Source organism: Globicephala melas, chromosome 1, assembly GCF_963455315.2.
Source record: "Globicephala melas chromosome 1, mGloMel1.2, whole genome shotgun sequence".
NCBI classification, from domain to species: domain Eukaryota; kingdom Metazoa; phylum Chordata; class Mammalia; order Artiodactyla; family Delphinidae; genus Globicephala; species Globicephala melas.
In genome coordinates this window covers 69,803,273-69,831,239 of record NC_083314.1, presented here as the reverse complement: position 1 = coordinate 69,831,239, position 27,967 = coordinate 69,803,273, and the positions used below count along the sequence as shown (strand labels likewise).

The 27,967-nt window shown below is 40.3% G+C and overlaps 1 protein-coding gene across 3 annotated transcripts in view; it reads left to right on the top strand.

Annotated features, from left to right (window-relative positions):
- DDR2 (discoidin domain receptor tyrosine kinase 2) overlaps positions 1-27,967 on the top strand; it is a 160,803-nt gene that overhangs the window by 119,155 nt on the left and 13,681 nt on the right. For all 3 annotated transcript variants that reach the window (XM_030847406.3, XM_030847405.2, XM_060297101.1), the window contains exons 4-14: positions 3,583-3,685; positions 5,154-5,385; positions 5,699-5,846; positions 6,238-6,343; positions 10,291-10,474; positions 15,689-15,932; positions 19,253-19,315; positions 20,118-20,248; positions 22,904-23,114; positions 24,530-24,753; positions 25,993-26,120. In XM_030847406.3, the coding sequence (XP_030703266.1) occupies positions 3,583-3,685; positions 5,154-5,385; positions 5,699-5,846; positions 6,238-6,343; positions 10,291-10,474; positions 15,689-15,932; positions 19,253-19,315; positions 20,118-20,248; positions 22,904-23,114; positions 24,530-24,753; positions 25,993-26,120 (1,774 nt within the window). The remainder of the gene's footprint in view (positions 1-3,582; positions 3,686-5,153; positions 5,386-5,698; positions 5,847-6,237; positions 6,344-10,290; positions 10,475-15,688; positions 15,933-19,252; positions 19,316-20,117; positions 20,249-22,903; positions 23,115-24,529; positions 24,754-25,992; positions 26,121-27,967) is intronic.

The window sequence follows — 27,967 nt, the reverse complement described above, 5'->3', positions numbered from 1 at the left end:
TATATTTGTATATATTGAGAAATGGTCACCATAATAAGTCTAAGTTAACATCTATCACCATACATAGTTACAAAAATAATTTTTTCTTGTGATGAGAACTTTTAAAATCTACTCTCTTTGTAACTTTCAAATATGCGATACAGGTTATTAAGTCCCATGCTGTATATTGCATCCCTGTGACTTACTTATTTTGTAACTGGAAGTTTGTCCCTTTTGATCCCCTATACCCATTTGGCTCAACCAATCTGTTCTCTGTATATATGAGCTTTTTATTTTTTTTGGTTGTTTGTTTTTTAGATTCCACATATAAGTGAAATCATATGATATTTGTCTTTCTCTGTCTGACTTATTTCACTTAGCATAATGCCCTCAAGATCCATCCATGTTGTCACAAATGGCAAGATTTCATTCTTTTTTATGGTTAAATAAACCATATATATGGTATGTATGTGTATATATATCACATCTTCTTTATCCATTCATCCATCAATGGACACTTAGGATGTTCCATAACTTAGCTATTGTAAATAATGCTGCAGTAAACATGGGGGTGCATATATCATTTTGAGTAGTGTTTTCATTTTCTTCAGATAAATACCCAGAAGTGGAATTGCTGGATTACATGGTAATTCTTTTTTTAATTTTTTGAGGAACCTCCATATCATTTTCCATGGTCACTGCACCAATTTACATTTCCACCAACAGTGCACGAGCATTCCCTTTTCTACACATCCTTGCCAATACTTGTAATTTCTGATCTTTTTGATAATAGCCGTTCTAACAGATGTGTGCTATCTTGCTGTGGTTTTGATATGCATTTCCTTGATGACTAGTGATGTTAAGCTCTTTTCATGTACCTGTTGGCCTTCTATATGTCTTCTTTGGAAAGAAGTTAGTTGAGGAATAATTGAAATCTCCAGCTATAATTGTGGATTTGTCCATTATTTTGTATTTTTTTTTGCTTCATTTGTTGTGAAACTCTGTTATTAGATACATAAGTATTTAGGACTGTCCTGTATTCTTGATGAACTAGCCCCTGTATCACTGTGAAATCCCATCTTTATTCCTTGTCTTGAAATTTTTTGTGTCTGGTATTAATATAACCACTTTACCTTTCATTTGATTAAGTTTTTGTAGTATGTTTTTTTCCATATTTTCTTGTGACTTATCTGTGTTTTTATATTTAAAGTGTGTTTCTCATACACCATGTGTAGTTTAAACTTGCTTTTTTAAAAAAATCCAGTCTGACAATCTCTACTTTCTAATTAGGGTATGTAGACCATTTATATTTAATGGGAGTATTTATATGATTAACTTAAAATCTATATTCTTGCTATTTGTTTTCTATTTGTCCTGTGCTCTTTGTTTCCTTTTCTTCTGCCTTCTTTTCAATTAATTGAATTTTTATGATTCTGTTTTATCTTTTCTTGACTTATTAGCTATAAGTCTTTTAAAAAATATTATTTTTGTGCTTGCTTTAGCGTTTGCAATATACATCTTTAGCTAAAGTCTATCTTCAAATAACATTATACCACTTCACATAGAGTATAAGAACCTTTCAACAAGATAACTTCCATTTTTCCCTTTAAGCCTTTATGCTATTGTTGTCATGCATTTTACTTTTGTGTATGTTGTAAACACCACAATATGTTGTTATTTTTGTTTAAGTAGCCAATTACCACTTACAGAGATATAAATAACATTAAAAATCATCTTATATATTTACCATGTAATTGCCATTTTGGGAAATTTGCTGTCGTCTTTATCTTTGGTCCTCGGTGCATAATGTGTCCTTTTCCTCTAGATGCTTTTAAAATTTTCTCTTTATTATCTGCTCTAAGCAATTGGATTATGATATACTGTAGTGTCGTTTTCTTCATGTTTCTTGTGCTTCAGGTTGTTAAGTTTCTTGGGTTTATAATTTTCATCAAATTAAAACAATTTTCCACCTTTTTTTTTTTTTTTTTGTGGTACGCGGGCCTCTCACTGCTGTGGTCTCTCCCGTTGCGGAGCACAGGCTCCGGACGTGCAGGCCCAGCGGCCATGGCTCACGGGCCCAGCCGCTCCGCGACATGTGGGATCCTCCCGGACCGGGGCACGAACCCGCGTCCCCTGCGTCAGCAGGCGGACTCTCAACCACTGCGCCACCAGGGAAGCCCACCATGTTTTATTCAAATAATTTTCTGTCTTTCTCCCTCCTCTTTTTCAAGGTATCCATTTACATGTATATCTAGATGTTTGAAATTGTTTCACATCTTACTAATGTTCTGCTTTTTGTTTATTGATTTATTGACTGATTCTCTTTTCTTTCATTTTTTCATTTTGGATAGTTTCTATAGTTGTCTTTATGTTCCTTTTTTTTTCCTCCAGTATGTAATCTGCTTTTAATCCCATACAGTGTATTTCATCTCACACATTCAAGTTTTATCTCTAGAAATTTGACTTACTTCTTTTCTCTATCCTCTATAGCTCCCCTTATATTTCTGAACATATGCAACACAGTTATAATTATTTTGGTGTTCTTCTTTTCTAATTTAACTTCTATATTAATTCTGAATCAGTTTCAACTGATTTATTTATTTTTCTTATTACAGGTTCTATCTCTCTGCTTCTCTTAAAGCCTGGTATTTTTTTTTTTTTTTTGGCATGGGACATATCTGTACTAAAAAATTATTCATTGTTTATCTGAAATTTAAATTTAGCCAGGGATCCTGTATTTTATCGGCAGTCCTACGTCCTGAGAGCTCTAGTCCCCTTGACCTCTACAGACTCTTACCTTTGTCTTCTGAGCTCAGGGAATTCTCCAGCCTCTGCCGGAGTTTTCACTCACTGTGCTACAGCCTGGACGTTCTCTCATGGAAGTAAGCTTTTGCAGTTGTAGGGTTCATTTTCTTTGTTTCCTGTCTCTCAGGGATTGCTGCCCTTTGTTGTCTGATATTCATTATGTTGAAATCCAATTTTTCATATACTATTCCCGTTTTCTGGTTGTTTCACCCAGGAGAATAAATCTGGTCTTTATTACTCTGTCTTGGATGGAGGAGGAAGTCCAATTCCAGAGGTTATTATTTTTACCCAGAGTCTAAAACATGGTACCAATGGGGGCCAAAGCTGAGAGTTCAGTACCTTTATAGGAGAGGTGTTTTTTTTAGCTCTGCTCCATAGTTTCATGAAATCAGCTATCTAGGAAAAGAAAACGCTATGGATCATAAAAGGTACCTAGTGATTATGAGGACGGCTCACCACTGTTGGGAAACTGATTAGAAATGCATGTCTGCTAATAAGGAAATGGGGATGGGCCATAGAGTTATTACCAAATAAAAGAGTAAATCAGCACATAACAGTATTGTCAGAGTTTGGACCAAAAGATAAAGTTAGCTGAGGTTCAAATGCTTGGAAAATTGAACGCTAATAAGTTTGGAGGCAGGGCCAGGAAGAAAAGGCTGAGAGAGTCATAGCGGTCAAACTGGGGTCATAGAGGGGCCTAGTCCCTCTTTCCTGTCTAATAATCAATTGCATTCTAGCTGGGGGTCTCTGAAAATAAAAGGATTTCCTCTCTTTTCTCTTTGGTTTCTCTTGGTTCAGCCATATGCCGCTATCCTCTGGGCATGTCGGGAGGCCACATTCCAGATGAAGACATCACAGCTTCCAGTCAGTGGTCAGAGTCCACAGCTGCCAAATATGGAAGGTGAGAATGGATGCCTCAAGAACACCTGAGTTCTGGGTTGGACAGAATTACTGACTCCAGGTCTAAGGAAGAAGCGTGGTACTTGGTGGGAGCTGGTGGGAATGGGGGAAGGACATCAAAGTGGACCTGCTCTGCATGTTTTCAGGTAGAGAATTTGGGGCCCAGCAGCACGTGCTGGTCTAGCAACCTCACCCTAACCACAGGGGCCCTGGAGCCACACCACCCACAGCAGATCGGCTTATTGATATGCAGTGCACTTTCTTTATCTCACGTTCTCACCATGAGCTACTGCAGGAAGTGGACTACAGTGGTACCTATGAAAAAGTGCAGATTAGGTAGGTCACTGAGAGTTAGGAGACATGGCCCTCTTCTCAGTGGGCCCATGAGAAGGCATCAAGGCCTTAAATAGACATTGAGGCATCCAACAAATTCTCCCCTCCTCTCAAGGATACCTCACATAGAAGGGCCACCCTCATCCATAAACAAAGTGTGTTGGGTTTCTTGTGGTCTAATATCAGGGGTCCTTTAAAGCAATAAACTATTGCTTGTCAAAAATTATTGTCAAAAACTATTCAGCTTGTTAAGAAGTAACCTTCTTCCTGGAATCTAGTTCTTTTGGTGTAAAGCATTGATTTCTGTTAAAATGGAATCATCCATAGGAAAAGCAACCCTGTAAACCTCCTCCATGATTTCTGTCTTAGTGTATGCAAGATTAGAGTGATGCTTGGTGGGGTTGGAAGGGAGCAACAATGAGCAGGTGCCGTCTGTGAGAGAAGGCACATTCCAGGGAAGAGGGAAAGGGGTAAGAGGGTCCCAAAATAAGCCTTATAATGATTTCACAGTTTTGTTTGTGGGTAGCTCAGCCTGGAGGTAGTAAAATGAAACCAGATTATTTACTATTCCCTGACATACTCTTACCCCTCACTTTCACCATAGGTTTCCATGGCTTTTTGCTGAGCTGCCATGCTCACCCTGCTGGTTAAAATTCCACTACATTACACAACCCACACTGCAGGTCTTATGATTCCTCCCTCCCCACTCTTATAACTTGATATCCAGGCAAGGAATGGTTAGCCTTGTTATACTGAGACTGAAAATGGGGGCTGGGGGTGAGGGTGGTAAAATAACTCAGTGGGGAATAGAGGGTAGGAAGGGTTTCACTGCATGGGACCTCCCTTGAGATCACTAAATCAGGATGGGAAATAAAGGCTCCATGTCATCTGAAGGCTTATAGCTCCCTGGTGGTGACTGTCTTTCTGGGTTTCATGGTGCCCCAGGAAGAGGGAACTGACCACAAGTGGGTACTGTGGTGACAGTCAGACTGGTAGGGAGAGCCCAAAAAGTCCATCTGGACTGGACTCTCAGCCTGCTGTCTCTCTTCAGCACTGGGCAGCTGCTTGCTGGGGACTGGTAAATAACTCTGTGGTTTCGTGGTTCCTTCCTCTACCCCCAACCCTCGTCAACCAAGGCTGGACTCAGAAGAAGGGGATGGAGCCTGGTGTCCAGAGATTCCAGTGGAACCTGATGACCTGAAGGAGTTTCTTCAGATTGACTTGCACACCCTGCACTTTATCACTCTGGTGGGGACCCAGGGGCGCCATGCAGGGGGCCATGGCATTGAGTTTGCCCCCATGTACAAGATCAATTACAGTCGGGATGGCACTCGCTGGATCTCTTGGCGGAACCGGCATGGGAAACAGGTGAGAAGAAGACACATTCAGACCCTGGGATGTCTGGGACCATATTTTGACTTGGGCTAGAAGAGGAAGTACACAGGTTGTCTATGTAGGTATGTGTGTCTGCAGACCTGGGATGCCCTTGTAAATGTGTGACCCAAGATGAAGGAGGGTGGGGTGGGGGGCACACATAGGGATATCAAGGCTGCTGAGTGGATACATTCTGCTCCTTGAATTAAAAGGAGAGGTTCCATCAAAGAGATTATGACTTGGGGAATGAAGAAGGGTCAGCATAACTTCATAGCATCTTCTCACTCTTTCTTTTATCTCTTCTCAGGTGCTGGATGGAAATAGTAACCCCTATGACATTTTCCTAAAGGACTTGGAGCCACCCATTGTGGCCAGATTTGTCCGCTTTATCCCAGTCACTGATCACTCCATGAATGTGTGCATGAGGGTGGAGCTTTATGGCTGTGTCTGGCTAGGTAGGTCTCTAGAGAGAGCGTGTAGACCTTATTAAAAACCCCAGCCCCTCGGAAATAAAGGCAATCAAATCAGAAAGAGGAATTACCTTCACCAAGATTTTCACCAGAATTACTAATCTCCAAGAAGTGATCCCCTCTTGGTTAGAGTAAAGAAAGGAATATTATTCATCCACCCAGGACTTGGTGCCCCACACCTGGCATACTGCATTCCAGGTCACTTTGCTGACTGCTGCTGAGGAGTACTCCCTGTGTGCCCAGATTGAGTCCTAGGTGGACACATTGCTCAAGATTGCAGTCTTGAAGCCTCAGGTAGTTCCCTGGGATAGTTGTTCTGAGCAGCAGGTGCATCTCCTTCCCAAAGGCACTGACACATCTGTGTTTCCTTTGGCAGATGGCTTGGTGTCTTATAATGCTCCAGCTGGACAGCAGTTTGTACTACCAGGAGGCTCCATCATTTATCTGAACGATTCTGTCTATGATGGGGCCGTTGGGTACAGGTAAATTCTGTATTGTTCTGGGAACAATAATCAATGACTCAATCAGTCAACTAGCCAATGTTTATTTAGCCCTTATACTAGGCATTGTGAGATAAATTTAGACGAAGTAAAATATGTAGTCTTTATTTGGAAGGAACTAAGAGCCTAGTTTGGGAAGACAAAGTAATCAGAAGGAAAACAACAAATTATACAAAGTAAGGGCTAAACTTTGTGGTATGGCTCTAAGTACGGTAGCCATAATTTTTGACCCTCAAAACAAGATGTGTGGTCTGACAAAAATAATAGCCTACTTATGGAAACAAAGGGACAGAAGATTTGAAGTTACAAGTATAATAAACTGGACAGGTAAAGAAGTTCAGAAAGAATGAACCCCAGAAATGTAAATGCTTTAGAAATTGTGAAAAGAAGGAGACTATTAAGGCTTACAATAGACAAGAAAAGATTCTAGGATGAGATGATAATTGGAGCAGAGGAGGTAGGTAGAGGGGAGCAGAAGAAGGGAATCAGGGATGAGGACCAGAATGGCCTGACTATAGCAAAAGCTAGAACTGGGAACAGCAGAAGGGCCAATGGATACATGAAATGAACCAAGGGAAGGCCATGGTGAAGTATGTTCAGATACAGAATGAACTTAGGGTTGGATAAGAGATGTTCCCACCTATCCCAATTCACTCCAAGTCTTGCCGTTCTTCTTCTACCCCACTTCAACACTTTTCTCTCTTAGGTTAATCTTTGTCTGCAAAGATTGAGCCTGGCAGAGAAGTTAGACCATAGTGAAGTCCACACCAGATGGTGGAGGTTGCTGGTGGTTGAGAGAGAGATTATTGAGTCTCAGGAAGAGGAGTGTGGAATTACAGCACTTCCATTGTCTTGGGTGTGAAGAATAAACTGCTGCCCTCCAGCTTCCATGCCTTGTGTGAAGCTTCCATGCCCCACTCATCCAGTCTTCTATTACTAATCACTTCCTCTCCATCTGCTTAGTCATTGTTCTTCCCCTTTTACATAATCTGTCTTGGCATCATTTCACTTAGCCACACCCAACTGCCATCAACTCAAGGCACAGAGGAAATCAGAGGTCAATTGAATTCAGTTTAGTTTAGTGAGTGTTTGCTAATCAACTGTTACTATGTGCAAGGAATTTGGTAGGGATTCAAATATAATAAAGTCATTGGTCCTACCTTTAAGAAGCTCACAGTTAGGAATGGGGACTAAACCAGGATATAAATTACTATGATACAAGCATAAGAGTAAGAGATACACAATGAGTGCTTTGGGATTCAAAGAAACAAGGAAGCTATAGAAGGAAAACAGAGCATTGGGAGTGAAAACACCTGGATTCATGTCATAAAATTATTTCTGTTTACTATGAGACTGAAGTGATAAAAAAAAAGTATATAAGGAAAGCATTTTGTAGAGATAATGTGCTATATACATGTAAGTTATTATCTGATTGGAGGACCAGTTAAAACATAATAGAATAGAGGAAATCTGAAATGACCCCAAAGGATGGGTAGAACTTTCACAGGCAAAGAATCTTGAAATGGCATTTTAGGCAGAGGGAATACCATGATGACAAAAGAATCATGGTTGTAAAGTTTAGGGGAATGTCTGGGAAAGATCAGCAGTTTAGTTAACCATGGGCCATATTTATGTAGCAAGGCAGTACATTAGAAGCATAGCAAGGCGGATTTTGTCATATTTTGGAGGAACTTGAATGTCAGGGCCAGGAAGAAGAGGGGAGGAGGAGTTGTTCTTTACCAACATCATCAACGCAATGTGTCACTGAAGGTTTTTAAAGCTGGGGAAGAGCATGATGGGAGCTGTGCTTCAGACAGATTAATCAAGCTGCATTCAAAGTTTAGATTTGAATAGGAAGGGAGGAGATGAGGGGGACATTTTCTAATTCCAAATTCTGTCAGATGAAAAGAATTAATGACCCAGGCCATAATGCTGACTGTGGGAATGGGAATGAGAAAGATACTCATTTAGGGAATATTTGTAGTCTGATTGGATACAGGGGGCAAGACAGTAATGTGAGAAAAAGAGTTAGATGAAACAATAGTCTAAAACAATGGAGACAACATTTATTCATTCAACAAACATATTTTGAATGCTTATCATGTGCCAGGGACCCTTAGTGGATATGGAAGAGAAGCATAATTGACAGAATTGGGAAACCTAGGTGAAAGACTTAGTTTAGAAAGGGATGATGATGGATTCAGTTTGGAATATAAGTTCAAGGGACTGACAGGACATTCAAATAGAGAAATAAGGCAGGTAACTGGAAATATGGCTCTGGATGAACCCCAGAGGAAAGATAACAAAATAATCACAGAGATTTAGACACAGCCAGCTTCCATCTAATAATTGAGGTCATGAGCTACCTAGCTGGGGGGTGGCTAAGTGATGAGATACAGAGTTACCTAATTCAAGCTCTCAGGAAATAAATAGTCATAGTAGCAAAAGTTACTTATTTAAATTTTAAAAAAATTCTAAAAGTAATATATACTGTTGTAGAAATTCTAACAATTCTAAAGTATATGAAGTAAACAGGGAAAGTTTCTTTCCTTATTGATTAAATTTTGATGAAAGAGAAATTGACTAAGCATTCCTTCTAATTTGTACTGCTTTTCTGAAGACTTTCATGGGGATTTATTTTTCTGGGGATAATGGGAAATATATTCATTGCAAGTAAACTTATGTTCTCCTAGCCTTCTGATCTGTAGAGAGAAGAAAAAGATGGCAAAACCTTGGAAGGGAGATCCAGGCTCTGGTCACTGTGGATAAGGCCAGTCAAATTTTATAATTTGCCAAACATTTTTCAATGAACAAGTATATTTAAAAATGTACCTGTAAGGCTGGCATAATCACTCTTAATCCTTTTTTTTTTTTTTTGGTAATTCACAAATTTTACATAACATTGGTCTGCCTATAACCTCATGGGTCATATGGAGTATTGCTTGAGTGTGAATATCCCAATCTCTTCATTTGGGAGACTCTCGACATATCTTCCAGAGCTTGAGGAGAGAGAAGTTCCACACGATGGGTTCTTGTTCTGTCCCTCCATAAACAGAAGGAGGTCTCTTTATGTTCTTCACATAGTCAAATTAACATCAATACACATCCATCCCACCCAGCAGTCAGGCTTCTGGCAAACTCAGCCATTCAAACAGAGCCTTACACTCGGAAGTGAAAAGGGTGCCAAGCTAGAAAATAAAACGAAATCCAGTGCCTGAGACTCCCATGTGGTCCATGCATTTTACTCCATGAGTCTAGTATTCTTCAAATGTAATTAAATTTAAATATAAATCAGTATTTAAATTTGTTAGAAGTTACTTTTTCCCCCTTTTGTTCGATATCGAATCAAGTTGTTGGAGATGTGGGGTAGAAGAAGGCATGACTGGCTTCCCTGGATTTGATTCACTGAACAATGACAACATGCAGTCAAAGTAGAGTCAGAAAAGTTTCCAACCAGCTCTGGGACCATTTATTTAGCGATGAGCAAGTGCCACCATCTGCTGTAGTATTTGTTCTATGCATTCATTCATTTACTCATTAATGGATGAATTAGTCAAATGCATTTGATAATATTGAATCATTATATAAAGACTTGTTAAGTATATAAGAACCGGTAAGGATACAATAGATCATAGAAAGCTTTTCCTATAAAATGATTTAAAAAAGGTATTTAAAAGCTTTGCTATTATAGAGTTAAGCATCAAATATTTCGTAAAATTCATTTATATGAAATTCTTAGTTCTCCACTGATGCAGGATAAATGAGTCAGTACTACAAAATATATTGGATTTTTCATAATTCTTCAACCTCCGAGATAATCAGCTCTTACAAAACCTGGGGTGAAGAAACTGGGTAAAACTCTTCCATGAATATGTAATTAACTCCAGGTTCCTCTCTCCCTTTTCCTTCTCCTCTTTTGACTTGAGCAGCATGACTGAAGGGCTGGGCCAATTGACCGATGGGGTGTCTGGCCTGGATGATTTCACCCAGACCCATGAGTACCATGTGTGGCCAGGCTATGACTACGTGGGCTGGAGAAATGAGAGTGCCACCAATGGTTACATCGAGATCATGTTTGAGTTTGACCGCATCAGGAATTTTACTACTATGAAGGTCAGTGGAGTTAGGCGTAGAAGCCAAAATCATGGTGTAGGGAAAAAGCATGCTGGAAAGAACCCTAGGGTGGTACCAGCAGAATGGCATTCAAGCACATATTCTGCTGCTAACTAGCTGCACGCATCTCTTGAGTCACTTCATCTGTCTGGGCTTGTTTCTTCATTTGTAAATAAGGATGTTAGATTAGGTCACTGTTTCACAATGTATTTGGCTGTTGTTGTTGTCTCAACACCAGAGTGGACATATCCATTATGCAAAGTGGGCACCGTGTCTGGGACCCACGATACTTGTAAGGCCCATGGAAATGGGCCTTTAACTTCTTTTACTGTCAGAATAAAAGAAATGAGCCTTAACGTTGAAAGTTTTTACATTTTTAACAAAACAGTTGTAAAATATAATTTTAACATATTTTTTGTGGAGGGAGTGGCCCACAAAGGCAGTAGTGATGAGGGCCCTTGGAAGTCATTCCATGGCCCCACCCAGCCCTCTGCAGGGAGGGGACACACTCTTACCAGTAAGCGTGTCTCATTGCAGCTCTGATTCTCAATGGAAGAAGAAGGAGCTTTGTATTTTGAACCACTTCCCATCCCTGAGTGTTTCCTCCATGCCCACAGCACTAAGAAATCACGACAGAAGATCCCATACTGTTCTGTTCCCAGAGTTCTTTGTTTCCTATCTATTATCATTTATCTGTCTATGTGTCTGGTTCTCTTACTAGACCTCAAGCTCCTTCTCAGACTCTGCTTTCTGGTCTTTGTACCCAAGCGTCTGACACTTAATATATACAGGCTCAATAAATGTTTGCAAGTGAACAAATGATATACCTTATTGCCTACTCTAGCCATTTATGGTTATAAATATCTCTGCCACCTGGGGTAGAAGGAGGAGGAGATATGATGAACATCAGTAAGACACTGAGAATATAATAGTATTTTCCTAACTATAAACAGAAACTTGAAGAAGGACTGGGGCCAGGCAGGAGGAATCACTGTGACTCCTGGCTGGGCTACCATCCGGATTCTAGACCTCAGGCCCAGGGTTTCAGTTTGTCTTCTCTGTGGACCTCCATGACTCTTTGCCCAGTCAGAGGAGTTGGTTATCCAATGAGTGAGATTCAAGGGTGAAATGAGGTGGTTTTTCTAAGGCCTCAAATGTAAATTATTAGGTTTTTGGGTTTGTTTTTTCTGAAACACCATCACCCAGAAGTCTGTATTAAAATGCAAGTATTTTACCTCAGGGGGAGTAAAACAATAAAAAAAAATTAATGTCTTAAATGCAATAGCAGAAGTTATTTTATCAGTTAACTATTACAGAGTAGTTAAGAGTGAGTAGGTAAATTTCATTGAGTACTTGGATGGAAGCTGAAAGACCTGGGAGAAGCCCAGACTGGGTGTGCTCTGGAGAGAGGTAAGTGCAGACCATGAGAAGAACTGGACGGGGGGACTTAAGGCCTGATTTCCATTTTCTCTGGGGTAGGGCCTTTCAGGAGAGCCTACCCTGGATGTAAGGGTTGAGGACCTTTCCGTTGGTATGGTGAGTTTCCTGATACTTAGCTCAAATGATAGTTTTTCCTTTTTTCTTACTCAATTCCAAGTATGTTTCAGAGAGAAAGGAATGGAAGAAAAGTCCATGCAAAAAGTGACCAGATTAGACGTTAAACCTGAATTCTAGGTTCTGGGGGTAAACAGATGAATAAGAAATGGTCCCTACCTTGGGGCAATTTGCAGTTCAGTGGGGGAAGACACTATTTATTTGCAAAAGAAGGTATGTAGAATGACATGGGGACACTGAAGAAGGGAAACTGTATCATTCCCAATAAATAAAAATTTGTTATTCTTGGCACAAACCTGGAATCAAAAAGAAAATGCATGTCTACTACATCACTCTCACATGTTAAGATGATAATATCTCCTAGTTGGATTAATAGCTATTAGTTAAATGATGAGAACAGAAGGATCAACACATACCCAATCTGCCAGTGTGTTGCTCAAAATGGCTCTTGGGAAGTTGTAAAATGTGTGTGAAATCGTGTGTTAACACATTATTCTTTACAGGTTTATGGGGGGGGGGTGTGGAGGGAAATATGCCCAGTAACAAAACTATGTATGCTTCAAGGAAAAATTTATTTGTATTGCTGAATAATGTGTATACCCAATATGTACCTATGAACATGTGTATCAATTCATTATAGATCATTGGGAGAATTTCTAGTCACAAAAATAATAAAATGTATTTTAAAGTCCCCATAAAGTTATAATATTCGTTCAATTGACTTTGATCTTCCTGAGTCCCCAGGAGCTCCTGTTTAACTAGTTTATCACAGATCAAAATTATTCAAAAGCATATGTCTGCATTTAGAAGGTGCCAGAAACCTCTCAGGAGCTGACTCAGAGCTAGTCTTCTCAGGACTAGCAGGCCAAGCAGGTGTCTACCATATTTTAATTTTTCTGAGACAAATGAAAAGTAAAAGACGACTTTCAGGTCACTGAAGTCTTCTAGAGAGTAGTTTTTTACTTCTTAGGCAAAGTACTGCGTATTTCCCTCCCTGCTCTGATTATAGTTAAAATACAGCGTTTAAAAGAAAATCAACAACCCAATCCAAAAATGGGCAGAAGACCTAAATAGACATTTCTCCAAAGAAGGTATACAGACTGCCAACAAACACATGAAAGAATGCTCAACATCATTAATCATTAGAGAAATGCAAATCAAAACTACAATGAGATATCATCTCACACCAGTCAGAATGGCCATCATCAAAAAATCTAGAAACAATAAATGCTGGAGAGGGTGTGGAGAAAAGGGAACCCTCTTGCACTGTTGGTGGGAATGTAAATTGATACAGCCACTGTGGAGAACAGTATGGAGGTTCCTTAAAAAACTACAAATAGAACTACCATATGACCCAGCAGTCCCACTACTGGCCATATACCCTGAGAAAACCAAAATTCAAAAAGAGTCATGTACCAAAAAGTTCATTGCAGCTCTATTTACAATAGCCTGGAGAGGGAAACAACCTAAGTGTCCATCATTGGATGAATGGATAAAGAAGATGTGGCACATATATACAATGGAATATTACTCAGCCATAAAAAGAAATGAAATTGAGCTATTTGTAATGAGGTGGATAGACCTAGAGTCTGTCATACAGAGTGAAGTAAGTCAGAAAGAGAAAGACAAATACCGTAAACTAACACATATATATGGAATTTCAGAAAAAAAAACTGTCATGAAGAACCTAGGGGTAAGACAGGAATAAAGACACAGACCTACTAGAGAATGGACTTGAGGATATGGGGAGGGGGAAGGGTAAGCTGTGACAAAGCGAGAGAGAGGCATGGACATATACACACTACCAAACGTAAGGTAGATAGCTTGTGGGAAGCAGCCGCATAGCACAGGGAGATCAGCTCGGTGCCTTGTGACCGCCTGGAGGGGTGGGATAGGGAAGGTGGGAGGGAGGGAGACGCAAGAGGGAAGAGATATGGGAACATATGTATATGTATAAGTGATTCACTTTGTTATAAAGCAGAAACTAACATACCATTGTAAAGCCATTATACTCCAATAAAAACAAAACAAAACAAAACAAAACAAATAAAAAAGAAAAGAAAATCAAATCCACAAAGCATTTAGAAAATGAAAAATTACATATATCAAAACAAATGGGATACATATAAAACCACACTGAATAAAATTCATGGTACTGAATACATTCTTTATTATTTTTTAAAATCTTTATTGGAGTGTAATTACTTCACAATACTGTGTTAGTTTCTGTTGTACAACAAAGTGAATCAGCCATATGCATACATATATCCCCATATCCCCTGCCTCTTTAGCCTCGCTCCTACCCTCCCTATCCCACCTCTCTAGGTCATTGCAAAGCACTGAGCTGATCTCCCTGTGCTATGCTGCTGCTTCCCACTAGCTGTCTATTTTACATTCGGTAGTGTATATATGTCGATGCTACTCTCACTTTGCCCCAGCTTCCCCCTTCCCCCCTACCCCATGTCCTCAAGTCCATTCTCTATGTCTACATCTTTATTCCTGCCCTGCCACTAGGTCCATCCGTCTAACATCAAAGATAAATGCATAAACCAATTAATTAAAGTCAGAAAACTATAGAAAGGATCATAAATCCAAGACCTTATTTTTGGAAAAATAGAAAAAATTTTACTATACAAATCAAGAAAAAATAAATTGAAAGAGATTCTGAAACATATATATTTATATATAAATGCATTTTAAAATATATTCTATTTATTACATAAATATGTTAAGTCCACAGGAGAATGAAATCCTATGCTATTTACTTGCATTCTAGAAGGATTCCCAAAACATCTGTAGGAAAGATTATTACCTTCCCCACAGGCTACTTATCCAACACTTTGCAGATTTCAAAACATCTGAAAAATGTATTGAAGCTGTAGTTGGTATTTCTTTGATTTTGTTCTTAGCCTTGTTCCATTTACTTGTGTTCAATAAACTAGAACTGTTAATTCATCCCAAGGAAGGTACAACAAAAAAGCTACCTTCCTAAAGGCCTTTTTTTCTCATCTCAGAAAATATCTATGAGGAAGATTTGAGGCTCTCATCAGAATGGCTTTACCTAAGCTGAATTTAATTAAGAGAGATAATTAAGTTTTGTGTCTCTGGCTGACAAATGCTAATACCTGGCAGTGGAAATGAGATTTCTAAAGAGAAAGATGAAATTATATTGGATTGTGTGTTATTTCAGGTTTCTCATCGAAACCTGTTGAAAGAAGTGGACTGGCTTTGGAATGTACATAGGAGAAAGTAGTTCAGAATAGCTCCATTCTGGGCAGATAGCAACCGTGGTTGAGAGGACTGGAGTGGTTGGGTTATAGAGCAGAGAGAGTTCAGGGCAAGGAAGGAACTGAGAGGATGCTGGTCCAGCCCTCATTTAACAGATAAGGACGCTACTCCCAGCAGCATGCAGTGAGGTAGCCAGGGGAGCACAATTGCAAAGAGGTGACTGGGGTAGCAGCCCAGGTTTTATAAGGTATCACTGCCACTGTGAGATTCCTAGAAGGGAAAAACGCAAGACTGCAGAGCACCAATTATTCACCAAGGGTGGTGATCAGAGAAATTTGGCAGGTCTAAGATCTTACTGGGTTAGGTTGCAGTGTGTCCCTAGTGCCACCCAACAGGGTCACCCTGTCACTCACATGCCTCTTTCTCTGCCAGGTCCACTGCAACAACATGTTTGCCAAAGGTGTGAAGATTTTTAAGGAGGTACAGTGCTACTTTCGCTCTGAAGCCAATGAATGGGAACCTAACGCTGTCTCCTTCCCCCTTGTCCTGGATGACGTCAACCCCAGTGCTCGGTTCGTCACGGTGCCCCTCCACCACCGCATGGCCAGTGCCATCAAGTGCCAATACCATTTTGCTGACACCTGGATGATGTTCAGTGAGATCACCTTCCAATCAGGTTGGGAGCTCGGGGGCCCCTTAGGGAAATGGGAGCAGGGTGGTGAAGGAGGAAGGCAGTGTCCAGAGCTTCTCACTGGCGGGTGTCTGAAAGGAGGACGGTTGTACAGGTGGCTTCTCATGGGTAGATAGAGGGACTCTTTTCTGCGACTAGTGTAGTTGTGGAAGGGTAGGGATGAGGATGTAGAAGTGGACAGAATGTTTACTTGGCTCTCACACATATTTGTCTAAAAGAGATGTAAGATAAAGGATTAAAGAAAATGAGTACAATGTGTTAAAACCTTTATGTAAATCAAGCCAGTTAAGGGGAAGGGCACCTAAACATTATTAAAATATTTAAATGAAGATGTCTAAATAAAAGTAAAGAGAACAATGAACCCCCATCCATCACCTAGCTTTACTAACCATTGATTTTTTTTTTTTGTCATGCTTGTTTCCTTTATCCCTCCCTTTTTGGTATAGTATTTTGAAGCAGATCTGAGACATTATTTGATTTCACTACTAAAATTTTAGAATACACCTGAGAAAATAACATTACCTTCATAATAAAGCCATTATTACATCCAACAAATTTATTAGTAAATAATTCCTTAATATAATATAATAGCCAGTCCACATTCAAGTATCCCTGATTATCTAATAGTGTCTTACTACAGTTGGCTTGATTGAATTAGGATCCAACTAATTAGCCCCTCTTGGTGTATTTCCTTTATTATATTACTAGGTGGTATCTCTGTTAACCTAAAACAGTTTTTTAAAAATAATTCCATTCTGGTTTTGCTGATTACTTTCTGTGGTGTAATTTTACTGGAGCTTCTGTCCTCTGTCATCCTGTAGACTGGTGGTTATATCTACAGGTGAACTTGATTCAAATTCAGTATTCATTTTTGCCAAGGATTTTTCATGGATAGTGCTGTGTACTCTATGCTGAACCTCATCATGGGGATGTTATGTTAGAATCTCTTACTTTTAGTGATGCTAAGATTGATCTCTGGGCTCAGGTGGTTATCCTTTCATTGAAAAGTTCCCAATGAACTTTCTCCTTAGGTTTTATCCTCCATTGATGACCAGTGCTTAAATTATTTCATTAGGAGTTGCTAAATGGTGATTTTCTAATTCTTTTATTCCTTCTGCATTTATTACCTGAGTTTCTTCTGAATAGGAGAACTATTCCCCATATGCTTGTTAACCCTGAAATACAGTTCATGTTGGAAGGGCAGCATACATAATTAATTTTTTCATCAATTTACAGAGTAATGAGTCAATGCTCTAGCAACCTTCAGTGGTATCTAATAGATTTTATTTTGGTTTTCATCCTCACTAACATTAAAGAGGACACATTTTTAGAGGTGTGTTTAAAAAAAGGATTTTTTAAAAATTTACTTATTTGGTTGCGCTGGGTCTTAGTTGCAGCAGGCGGGCTCCTTAGTTGCAGCTTGCAGGCTTCTTAGTGGTGGCTCGCCAGCTCCTTGGTTGCAGTACATGTGTTCCTTAGTTGCGGCATGCGAACTCTTAGTTGCAGCGTGCATGCAGGATCTAGTTCCCTGACCAGGGATCGAACCCAGGCCCCCTGCATTGGGAGTGTGGAGTCTTATCCACTGTGCCCCAGGGAAGTTCCCTCTCTGAGGATTTAAATCTTATGACAGGATTCTTTACCTGCCTTAGAGAAGCATCCATCTCTTAATCAAAATAGAAGTCACTAAGTATCATATATGTACAGTTGACCCGTGAACAACATGGGTTTGAACTGCACGGGTCTATCTCTATATGGATTTTTTTCCATAGTAAATATTACAGTACTACACAATCCACAGTTGGTTGAATCCATGGATGCAGAACCTCGGATATGGAAGAACCATGTATATGGAGGGCTGATTTTAAGTTATATGCAGATTTTCCACTGCGCAGAGTACTCAGTGCCCCTAACCTGCACGTTGTTCAAGGGTCAATGGTACATCTCAAAGAGGAATATAATTACTTAATTCAAAACAGTTTCTTCCTGAGAATCTCTTCTTTTTTATTCTACTGACCAGAGTCCTTTTAGACACTGTCTTGAATCTCAGTCTTAAGGGTCTGACTTTACAGCACTTATCTGATTGTTCCTTGTATATCTCCTTCACTGTTACTTCCTCTTTATACCATATACTACTTACAATGAACATGTGTGCATTCATGCATAAAACATTATTGAGCATCTACTATATACCATGCACTGTCTTATTTATTAGGTTACAATGACAACAAGACAATGCCCTTGACCTAAAGGTGCCCAATGTTTCATAGAAGATGGATGAGTAAACTTAAAATATGAAACACTGTGGTATGTACTAAATGATATAGGCACTGGGTACTACGGAGACAAAGAAGAAGTAAATCCAAATCAGACTTAGGCAGGAGTATATTATTTGGGGTAGGGTGGGCTGTTGTAACAAATACTCCAATAACTTATTATTGCTGCCTAATTATTATTTATTATTACTGATAGTCTTTGCATATTCTAATTCTTGACCCCCTTGATTAGACAAGTCAGAGGGAAAAATTAGTTACCAACATCAATCTGTCAAATACACTTTTGGGAGCTAGTCCTAGAAGCTTCAACATGACTGTAAAGGGTACTCTATTTCTTTTTTTTTTTTTTAACACCTTTATTGGGGTATAATTGCTTTACAATGGTGTGTTAGCTTCTGCCCTACAACAAAGTGAATCAGTTACACATATACATACGTTCCCACATCTCTTCCCTCTTGCGTCTCCCTCCCTCCCACCCTCCCTATCCCACCCCTCCAGGCTGTCACAAAGCACCGAGCCAATATCCCTGTGCCATGCGGCTGCTTCCCACTAGCTAAGGAAGAAGGCTTAATTTATAAATTAAAGAGCTAGGACTCTGAGGCATAGTGAAAACTCTTTGTAAAACGCTGTAATTTCCTTGAAGGGAAAGCGCATCTGAACCCTATGTCTGTCCTGTGTCTACTTACCCATTGTATTCTCTCTACATTTTGTTGAATTTAGATCTCACTTCCTATGCATGATTTATGATAATGTGTGGTCACAGCCCTCTGATAACTCTCTTTAACTTTTTTGTACCATGACACTTAGTAGGTAATAATTGAAACAAAATTTTTACAAAAGAAAAGTTACCCTTACTATTTAGATGAATGGCAATATTTTTTACTTAATATATTATATGATTTAATTTCTAAGAAAGGCTTGTAGCAAGCCAGTAAATCGATTTCACAAAGTGCTAGCTTACAACCTGCCTTCAGAAAAACCACTATCGAGCTGTCTTCTTCCCAGCTCTGACTCACCCGTGTTTTGTGACAGATGCTGCTATGTACAACAACTCTGGAGCCCTTCCCACATCGCCTGTGGCACCCACAACCTATGGTATGTATGCTTCTTGGTTATAAAAATTAAGTTGAAGGGACCTCCTGGAGGATGAAGAAGGGTGGAGATTTGCAAAGGCTTGACTGTGTAGCAGGCTTGATACCAGGTGGCTTTCAATGAAGAGTAACTCTGGAAAGATAGGACAGACCACCTCCAAAGTTAAGGGCCCAACCTCACTCTCTTCCCTGCTGGTCCATGTGATTCTTCTGCTGAGGCAGAGTCTGGAGCTGTTCCAACTGCTTCTTAGAAGTTTGGGAAGCTTGGAGCCAAAACAGGGAAAGGGCTATTTCTAGGTGAGACCCATTGTAGGGATCTCAATGAATGAATGGAACAAAAAGCTAGTCTCTCCAATTGGAGAGAAATATGGAAAAGTGTATGCATTGCTTCAAACAGTCACTGGCTGTATAAGTCAGCAATCTGGGAAACACGTGATCAAGTGTCTCCAAAGAGGACTCTCAGCTGCCTTGGCATGTCTCAATGCAGAGTGAAACTGATTCTTCACCTGTTTTTCATGAGGTGTGATTAGGGGCCGTGGTATAAAGGGAGCAAAATTTTGGGAGGAATGGAAAACCTCTCCATTATCTAGTCTAATACATGAGGAAGAGGAAGCTACTGTCCCATGGAGGAGGGCTGTAGGATATAAGAGCACAGGAATACAAGAGTAGCAAGACCAAGTGTTAAGTGGCATCTTGTGGAATTATCCTGAAGGAATAGGTTCTGCCTTCTTATCTCTAGTCCAAGCCCTTATGCTCTTCCTTGCCCCTTGAGATGATAATATTCTTCGTCCTTTTCCTGGTTACAGATCCAATGCTTAAAGTTGATGACAGCAACACTCGAATCCTGATTGGCTGCTTAGTGGCCATAATCTTCATCCTCCTGGCTATCATTGTCATCATCCTCTGGAGGCAGTTCTGGCAGAAAATGCTGGAGAAGGTGAGGAGGTGCAGGACAATCCCGGGGTAGGAAGCTGCTCCATCCTTTCCTGTGCTGCTTCGTTAATATCCAAGCCAAGTTTCTCACAGTCCTATTCCTACTTCTTTTTGTACTTGAAAGTTATGGTTGGGGAGAACCTGCCAGTCCAGTGGTTAGGACTCTGTGCTTCCACTGCAGGGAGCACATGCTTCCCCCCTGGTTGGGGAACTAAGATCCTGCATGCCACATGGTACGGCCCCAAAAAAAGAAAGTTATGGTTATGCATCCTTCTGAGTGCCTCCTCAGATTCTTTTAGTCTAGGCCAAATGATCTATATACTTTCTATTACATTTGTCTAACACTTTACAGTCTGCAAAGACTTTTTCCTTGATTTTACTTGAACCTCACTGAATAATTGTGAGTTGGGCAGAGTAGTTATATTTAACTGTTTTGCTGATGAGAAAATGTGATGTGCTCAAGGTCATACAGTTAATGTCCTGCTTTCTATGCTTGTTCTAATTGTCAGTCTTGAAATTTGTTGACTTCTTTTCTTCTAAAATATATACCTTTCACCACGGATGGAATATCTACGACTTTTCTTGGTGTCTTAGACCAGATAGCAATTCTGGGCACTGCTGCTAAATGTGTGATACTCTTGGGGTTGGCTGATGATAAAGTGTTTCTACCTTTAGTCATGGACCTTGTCCCTGGTCAGTGAGCTCAAATGGATGTGGACTGTGAGAGACCATAGATACTCTGGGCTGTGAGGCTTTGAGGTGCCCATCGAGGGCAGGGAACAGGAGGGAGGGAATAGGCTGATTGTGTTTATAGCCTAAATATTTGGGGATGGGATCTCAGGAGACCAGTGCCTATGTAGAGTACATATTAGACAAAGGGAAAGGGCACTGTGAGAATGGACTGGAACCTTCTGAACTCTTTGTGGGTAGGACAAGAGGAAGGGGCTGAAATCAGAAAAGTGAGGGGAATGACCCAGACAAGTAGCATGCAATTCCTTCTGATATGTTACACATTCAAGTTCTGAGATGACTGAGGTTTATTTTAAGGACTTTAGGCAGGAATATTTCACAGAAGAGAGGGTCTCTTTGCTTCCCACAGAGACTTCTAACATTAGTCTAAAAAATTAAATTAAAAGTTTCAATCCATAAATAGTGACTGAAGGCTGAAAGGCAGAATCCACAGAGAGCTCACCCACTGGCATGATGAGGCAACATCAAAACCTTTTGTCTTTTAGAATGCTAGAACACACGTGGTATCTAAATTCCAGGATGCGGGGTAGCAAAGAGTGGTGGTGGTAGCAGCTGATGGTCTGACGGTTCATTGGACAGCTTGAAGCTGTGTTCTTACTGAACAGTCTGTTATGACTGCATTTTAGTTGATGGGGGAGAGTCTGTGTTCTCTTCTCTGTGAGCTATTTTTCTCTTTATTTGAGCCAGAATTTACCACTCTTTGAGTCTTTCTTCTGAGTCCCACTGGCATATATTCATGGTCTGGGAGAAGAATTTTGGATTGGAGACTCTCCAGGTAAAAGGGAGAACAAAAATTTTGCCCTTGAATATTTAACTTGGTCCTTCAAGAAATTCTTTCTGTCCCTGTACATCCTGAGTAAGATAACTCAAGATGCTCTGGAATGACACAGGATTTCTTCTGGGGGAAAGAATTTTTTTGTAGAATACCCTTAAGCATACCTATGTATTCCAAATACATTGCTCAAAATAGCCTTATGCTGTAGCATTATCTGCAGGATACTTACAGTGGTGTCCTCAGAATTCTCTCTTTGAGAGAGTCAACCGATATTTATCGAGTACCTAGTATGTGCTGGGCTCCATGCTCAGTACTGAGGATATTACTGCAACAAAGGAACTCTCAGTCTAGGGTATGGAGCAGATATCTAAGTTTCTCCACTGAGCACCCAAAGTGTGTTTGTTGGAGTTGAACGTTTCATGTGTTTAAATCCAAATAGTCACCTATACTTAGATTATGAGATTTTCCTTTTGAAGGAGCAGGCAGGTCATATTAAATAGAATGACAGAACAATTAGCTGTTTTATTCTTCTTATTCCTGTGTTGGGTATAATTCATGTTAGTATCCCTAGCACCTAGGGCTTTCCTTTCTTATTTTGTAGCCATTTTATTTTTGGTTAGTGAAAATGCAGAGTCAAGCGGGTATTACCCTAATCTACAATGCCAGAGTGGTCAGGTGAACTACAGATTCATCATGTTACAGCACATTTGTTACATTAATAAGCACTTTAATTTATGCCTACACAAAATCAATCAGTTGAGTGGTGTCAGGAAAACCCATTATTTAACAGAACATTGAAAACTCTAAGACTGAGAAACTCTTTGATTGGCTACTGATAGGTTCTAATGGTGTCACGTGAATAATGCTTGTAAGTGTTTCAATGGAAGTTAATTAATGTTGGCAGTGCAGAAATTTGGAAGTCAAATTCTGCCTTGAAGAAACGAAAGATGATTCTGAGTTTCTACAACACTGGCATTTGTGGAACCAGACTGAAGCCCTGTCACTTGCATTGCTTCTGGAGTTTGAGTATTAGAGAGTTATTTCATCTGAGTGGACGAGCTGGGTTTAAGAAGAGGAGGGAGTGATGATCCCTTTTGTGTCAACATGCCTTTCTCCCCTGTCCTTCTCTTTCAGGCGTCCCGGAGGATGCTGGATGATGAAATGACAGTCAGCCTTTCCCTGCCAAGCGAGTCCAGCATGTTCAACAATAACCGCTCCTCATCGCCAAGCGAGCAGGAGTCCAACTCCACTTACGATCGCATCTTTCCCCTTCGCCCTGACTACCAGGAGCCGTCCAGGCTGATACGGAAACTCCCAGAATTTGCTCCAGGGGAGGAAGAATCAGGTGAGGATGAAACAGTGAGCAGAAAGTTGAGGGACAAGATTTATGAAGGTGTGACACTATTGCTCCTACTCAACCAAGTCTAATTTTAGCCTAGAGAAGTCCACCTTCTCCTGGGAAGTCCACACTGTCTTTCTAGATTTGCTCCTAATTGAATCTGGACATCTCTCCTTTGCTACTGCACGTAGCAAATGTTTGGAGGGACCCACATGTCAGAAGAAGAAAAATAAATAAAATGCGTTCCTAAGGCATTAACACCAGAAGAACCTAAACAGTCCAACTAGTCCAACCTTCTCATTTTTTATAGGAGGAAAGTGAGAAGGCCCAGATAAGGTACTCGCCCAACATCAAACAGCAATAGGGGTAAATTCAGGACTAGAATTTCACTTGGAGAAAAAACAACGAAGCTAAAGAGATCCTAGAATCCCCAGGTTTTAGTCACCTAGATAATTGAGTTATTTAACTTTTGTTCATTTCTCTTTGGTGAAAATTTACTTGACTGATACAAGATTTTATTATGAGAGCAAATATTTCTTGTCTTTTCTCAATAAAGCGTTGCTTCGGTAAAATGGTGCCAATTGATTCACATTCTAGTGTCTTTTAAAAAGAGCTGCAGAGTGACATCAGAGGGGATGCTGGGGTCATCGCTGAGGCTCAGAGCAGCTTTTCTGTCCATAATGTCAGCATCCGAGGAGTGACCCCAGTCAGTGGAAGAGGACTGATGGTGTTCAGGGGAGAGCTGATTGGAGAAGTAGCAGGACTAACCATGAGAGCAGAGGCTTTTCAAGGGAGTCCTTCCAAAGGAAGAGAGGAAACTAATGTGTATTTACCACTCAGTGGATAGCAAACATTGAAGGAGCGTATTGAACTATGGGAATTTTACAGAGACAGCAAGAATAGGGATGTAATTTATTTCCTAGGCTGAACCAAAGTGATCTACCTACTTTCTGAAGTCTAAAACATCCCCCCTCATATTTTAATATTTTTTTAAGTCAGGATGTGTCTTAAGCTAGATCATATAAATTTAATCACAGTTTTTAATCCCTGAAATAGGTTATTAAAATCAGCGACTATATCTTAAAAGTAAGGAAATATGCCATTAAATCCTAAAACTTTAATACTCCTACCCTAACTAGTATAGCGAGCCTTCCTGGAGCTTCACCACAATTCCACAAGATTAACCAAGGAGGTTATTAATGATCACGTAGTTATGAGGAGAAGATAAGAGATAAAATGGTGCCTACATTGTGGAGGCCACAAGAAAGAATCTCCAGAGGAACCATTCTCCAAGTAAGAATGTCATGGCGTAGGTTAGGCTGTCTTGGGGGCATGTTTTAGCCCTCCTCTCATATTTCCTTTCTTGAAGATATCTCCAAAGAGGCCCCTTGGAACGAGACTCATTGTCCTTGTCTTCGCAGGCTGCAGTGGCATTGTGAAGCCAGTCCAGCCCAGTGGGCCTGAGGGTGTGCCCCACTATGCAGAGGCTGACATTGTGAACCTCCAGGGGGTGACTGGAGGCAACACCTACTCCGTGCCTGCCATTACCATGGACCTGCTCTCGGGGAAGGATGTGGCTGTGGAAGAGTTCCCCAGGAAACTCTTAACTTTCAAGGAGAAGCTGGGAGAAGGCCAGTTTGGGGAGGTGAGCTGATTCTTTGAGTGGGGCCTCCAGTCCTTGGTCGTTCAAAGGAAGTGGTTGAATAAAAATGGTCAGTAGAGCAAACTGTCCCATCCAATGTGGATTCACATCAAACGTCTCCTCCACTTGTCTCTCCTTGCATTGTTCTCTAGAAGACTAGTATTGGTCAGCCTCATCTTTGTCAAACAGCTGTGGAAATCCTGGGAATTCTGATTTCTATATAAGAGTTTTTAAAGCAGGAAAGTCACTAGACTTAGATATTCTGAAAAACGTTCAATATTTTCAAAAATTTTTACAACAGGTTACAAAGGGTGGGGACCCATAAGATGTGATCATCTTTTATAAACTGTCCAAGAACATCCTGCTATTGGATAGCCACTTTGTTTTTTCCCTTTTAATTGGAGTTACATGTAAAATGGTCAGAAAACAACCTCGCCCCTGCCTTTGGTCCCAGAACCAACCACTAGGGAATGAATCACTAACCAAGATAAGGAGGAACACACTTCTCAATTGCCCTCAGAGTGATGCATGTAATATTTGACTTTTCACTCTTACATCAGTCACATGAGCCTTCTGAGAATTCAAAGCAATGATTTAAGTGGCAATAGAAGCTCTTGAACACCACCATCTAAATTCCAAATGTAATTTGGTTTCATAAGAATATGTTATTGGTTTCCAGCATGGGTGGCGTGCTTTAACCTTGGTTAGGTTTGGTGGTGGTGGAGGTAGAAGGGTCCACGGCATCTGTTTGTGGTGTTATATACACTCATTCTGTCTCCTGGGTTGGAAACACAGGCTTGTTATACAGTTACTAATGCCTAGAGGTTCTGATAATGCTAATCCCATACTAAGGGCTTACCTTAGAGAAGAAATTGCCTTATGTTTTGCACGATCCCGTAACTAAACTTCCTTGAATCAAAGTTCAAGTATTTATACCGAATGACGTTTTATAGTGGGCTATGCTTTCATAAAATACCATGTTATAGATTCATTCACATATTTAATGTTCCAATCAATGTATTTCTTTTATAAAGCAGTAACATATCACTTAGCTGGGTACCTTACCATTTTCTAAAATCAGTTATTTGAGTCAAAGATGTGTTGCACGTATCTTCTTACTGGTCTTTTTGATTATTTTGCCTGAGTTGTAAGAGTTAGTTTATCTCCAGGAAATGCCCAGCAAGAGTACTGAGACATCTTCAGGAGAAATGATGATGCTGAGACTAGATGACTTTTGTCTAGGTTCATCTCTGTGAAGTGGAGGGAATGGAAAAATTCAAAGACAAAGATTTTGCCCTAGATGTCAGTGCCAACCAGCCTGTCCTGGTGGCCGTGAAAATGCTCCGAGCAGACGCCAACAAGAATGCCAGGTCTGTGGTCTGCATTTTAAATTTTCCTTTATGTGTTTCATCTTCAGGATCAGGAACCCTCCTGGAAACTTCTGAGCAATTTGTTGCTTTTGAGATGGGAAGGTCTGTGAGCTACCTCACATTTCCATTGTTGTGCTTTATTTTTCTGATGGCTCAGTAGTCTTCAGCTTCATTCTCATCTCTCTCAAAAACAAATGTACATTTTCTTTTGGGTATGCTACACATTCACTTCCTAACCCCCTTTGCACAGCACTGTACACCCCAACATACACTAGAGACTGAATACGTACCTCTTCAATCATTATACACAGACACACGCCTGAATGTCATTACCTCCCCTTGCAGACTTTTCGCAATCACACACATCTTTCTTGCTAAGTTTCTCCCATTCTCCTTTTTCCCCCCACATCTCTATTTACTTTCTCATCCTCTTTTTTCTCTTTTATGCTCCTTTTCTTCTATGTCCAGCAACCCCCCAAATGAGAAGCTACCTCTACTTGGAAAAGTATCCATGGACCTCAAAGCAAAAGGATCCACAGTCCTTTAGCAGTTTTCCAAACTGGCTAATAATCTCTTGGATCCTTTACTACATAAATTGCAGTTTCCAGCCACACTGCGTTGTCTGACAGCCTTTCCATTACAGTAATGGTGAGTTAATCCTCACCCAGAGAGGCATGCTGGTTGAAAGCTGGTTGTATGTGTCTCAGAGAAATCTGCACATCTGGGTAACATATGTATTTCCCCATTTGTGTTGGCTTGATGTGTCTCACTGATATTCAAATTTAGAGAAAGTTTATGATCCCTATTCCTTAAATTATCATAAATTCCAAAAATGGTGTTAGGGTTTTATTAAAAGTCTTGCAATTGAAAGGATATGGCATGAAGAAGAAAGAAAAGCAAGGGAACAGAACTGTGGAGATTTTGGAATTTTAACTGCAAGAATTTCAATTTAAGGATACTAGTATGAGTGAAAAGGGACATCCTCTGGGTCCCATAGAGAGATAGAATATTCCTGATATTAATCTTAGCACGTGATTGGAGAAGGTGGCAAGATGAAAGAAAAAAACTATGGGATGTGACAAAGCCTTTGCCCATTGTTTTTTTTGGTGACGTTTGGTGTCCCACCTGTGCCCACTCCAATTTAGCAGTGATGGATGGCTTAGGCTCTGAGCTCTCCCAAGCCATGGACCCCCCCGCTGGGTTTGAGATTGAAGGGGTAATGAAAGAGGAGAGGTGTTGTATCAGGACCACACTGATTTCAAGGATTTTATATTGACATAGTATGACTTCCAGTCCAGGATTCCTAGGAAACTCACAGGAGACTTATAACAGGTCTGCTTCAATAGTTTTGAGAATGTGGGTTAGTCTCACTAACCCAAATATTGCTACTTGGAAGGTTATAGCCCACTTTGTGACTCAAGGGTGGTTGTCACCATCTATTCAAACAATTATTAGTTTTGGCCAAGTGAGTACTTCTTTTGAAATGATGCTGCATTACCACTGTGAACTTTAAACAGCTGTTTTGAACAGGCTACTAAGTATGTGTTGTGACTGACTGCTGGTGCACCCTGCATTAAAAGAAACCAGTATGAGAAAATAAAAAATTATCAGATTAAACCAGAGGGTGGTTATTCACTTTATAAAAAGTGCCTTCACTTTACTTATAGAGTGACTCCACGGCTTTTTGTTTGTTTTTCTCTTTTGGGGGGTGCTGCATTGGGTCTTTGCTGCTGCACGTGGGCTTTCTCTATTTGTGGTGAGCAGGGCTACTCTTCGCTGCAGTGAGCGCACTTCTTGTTGTGGTGGCTTCTCTTGTTGTGGAGCACGGGCTCTGGAGCGCAGGCTTC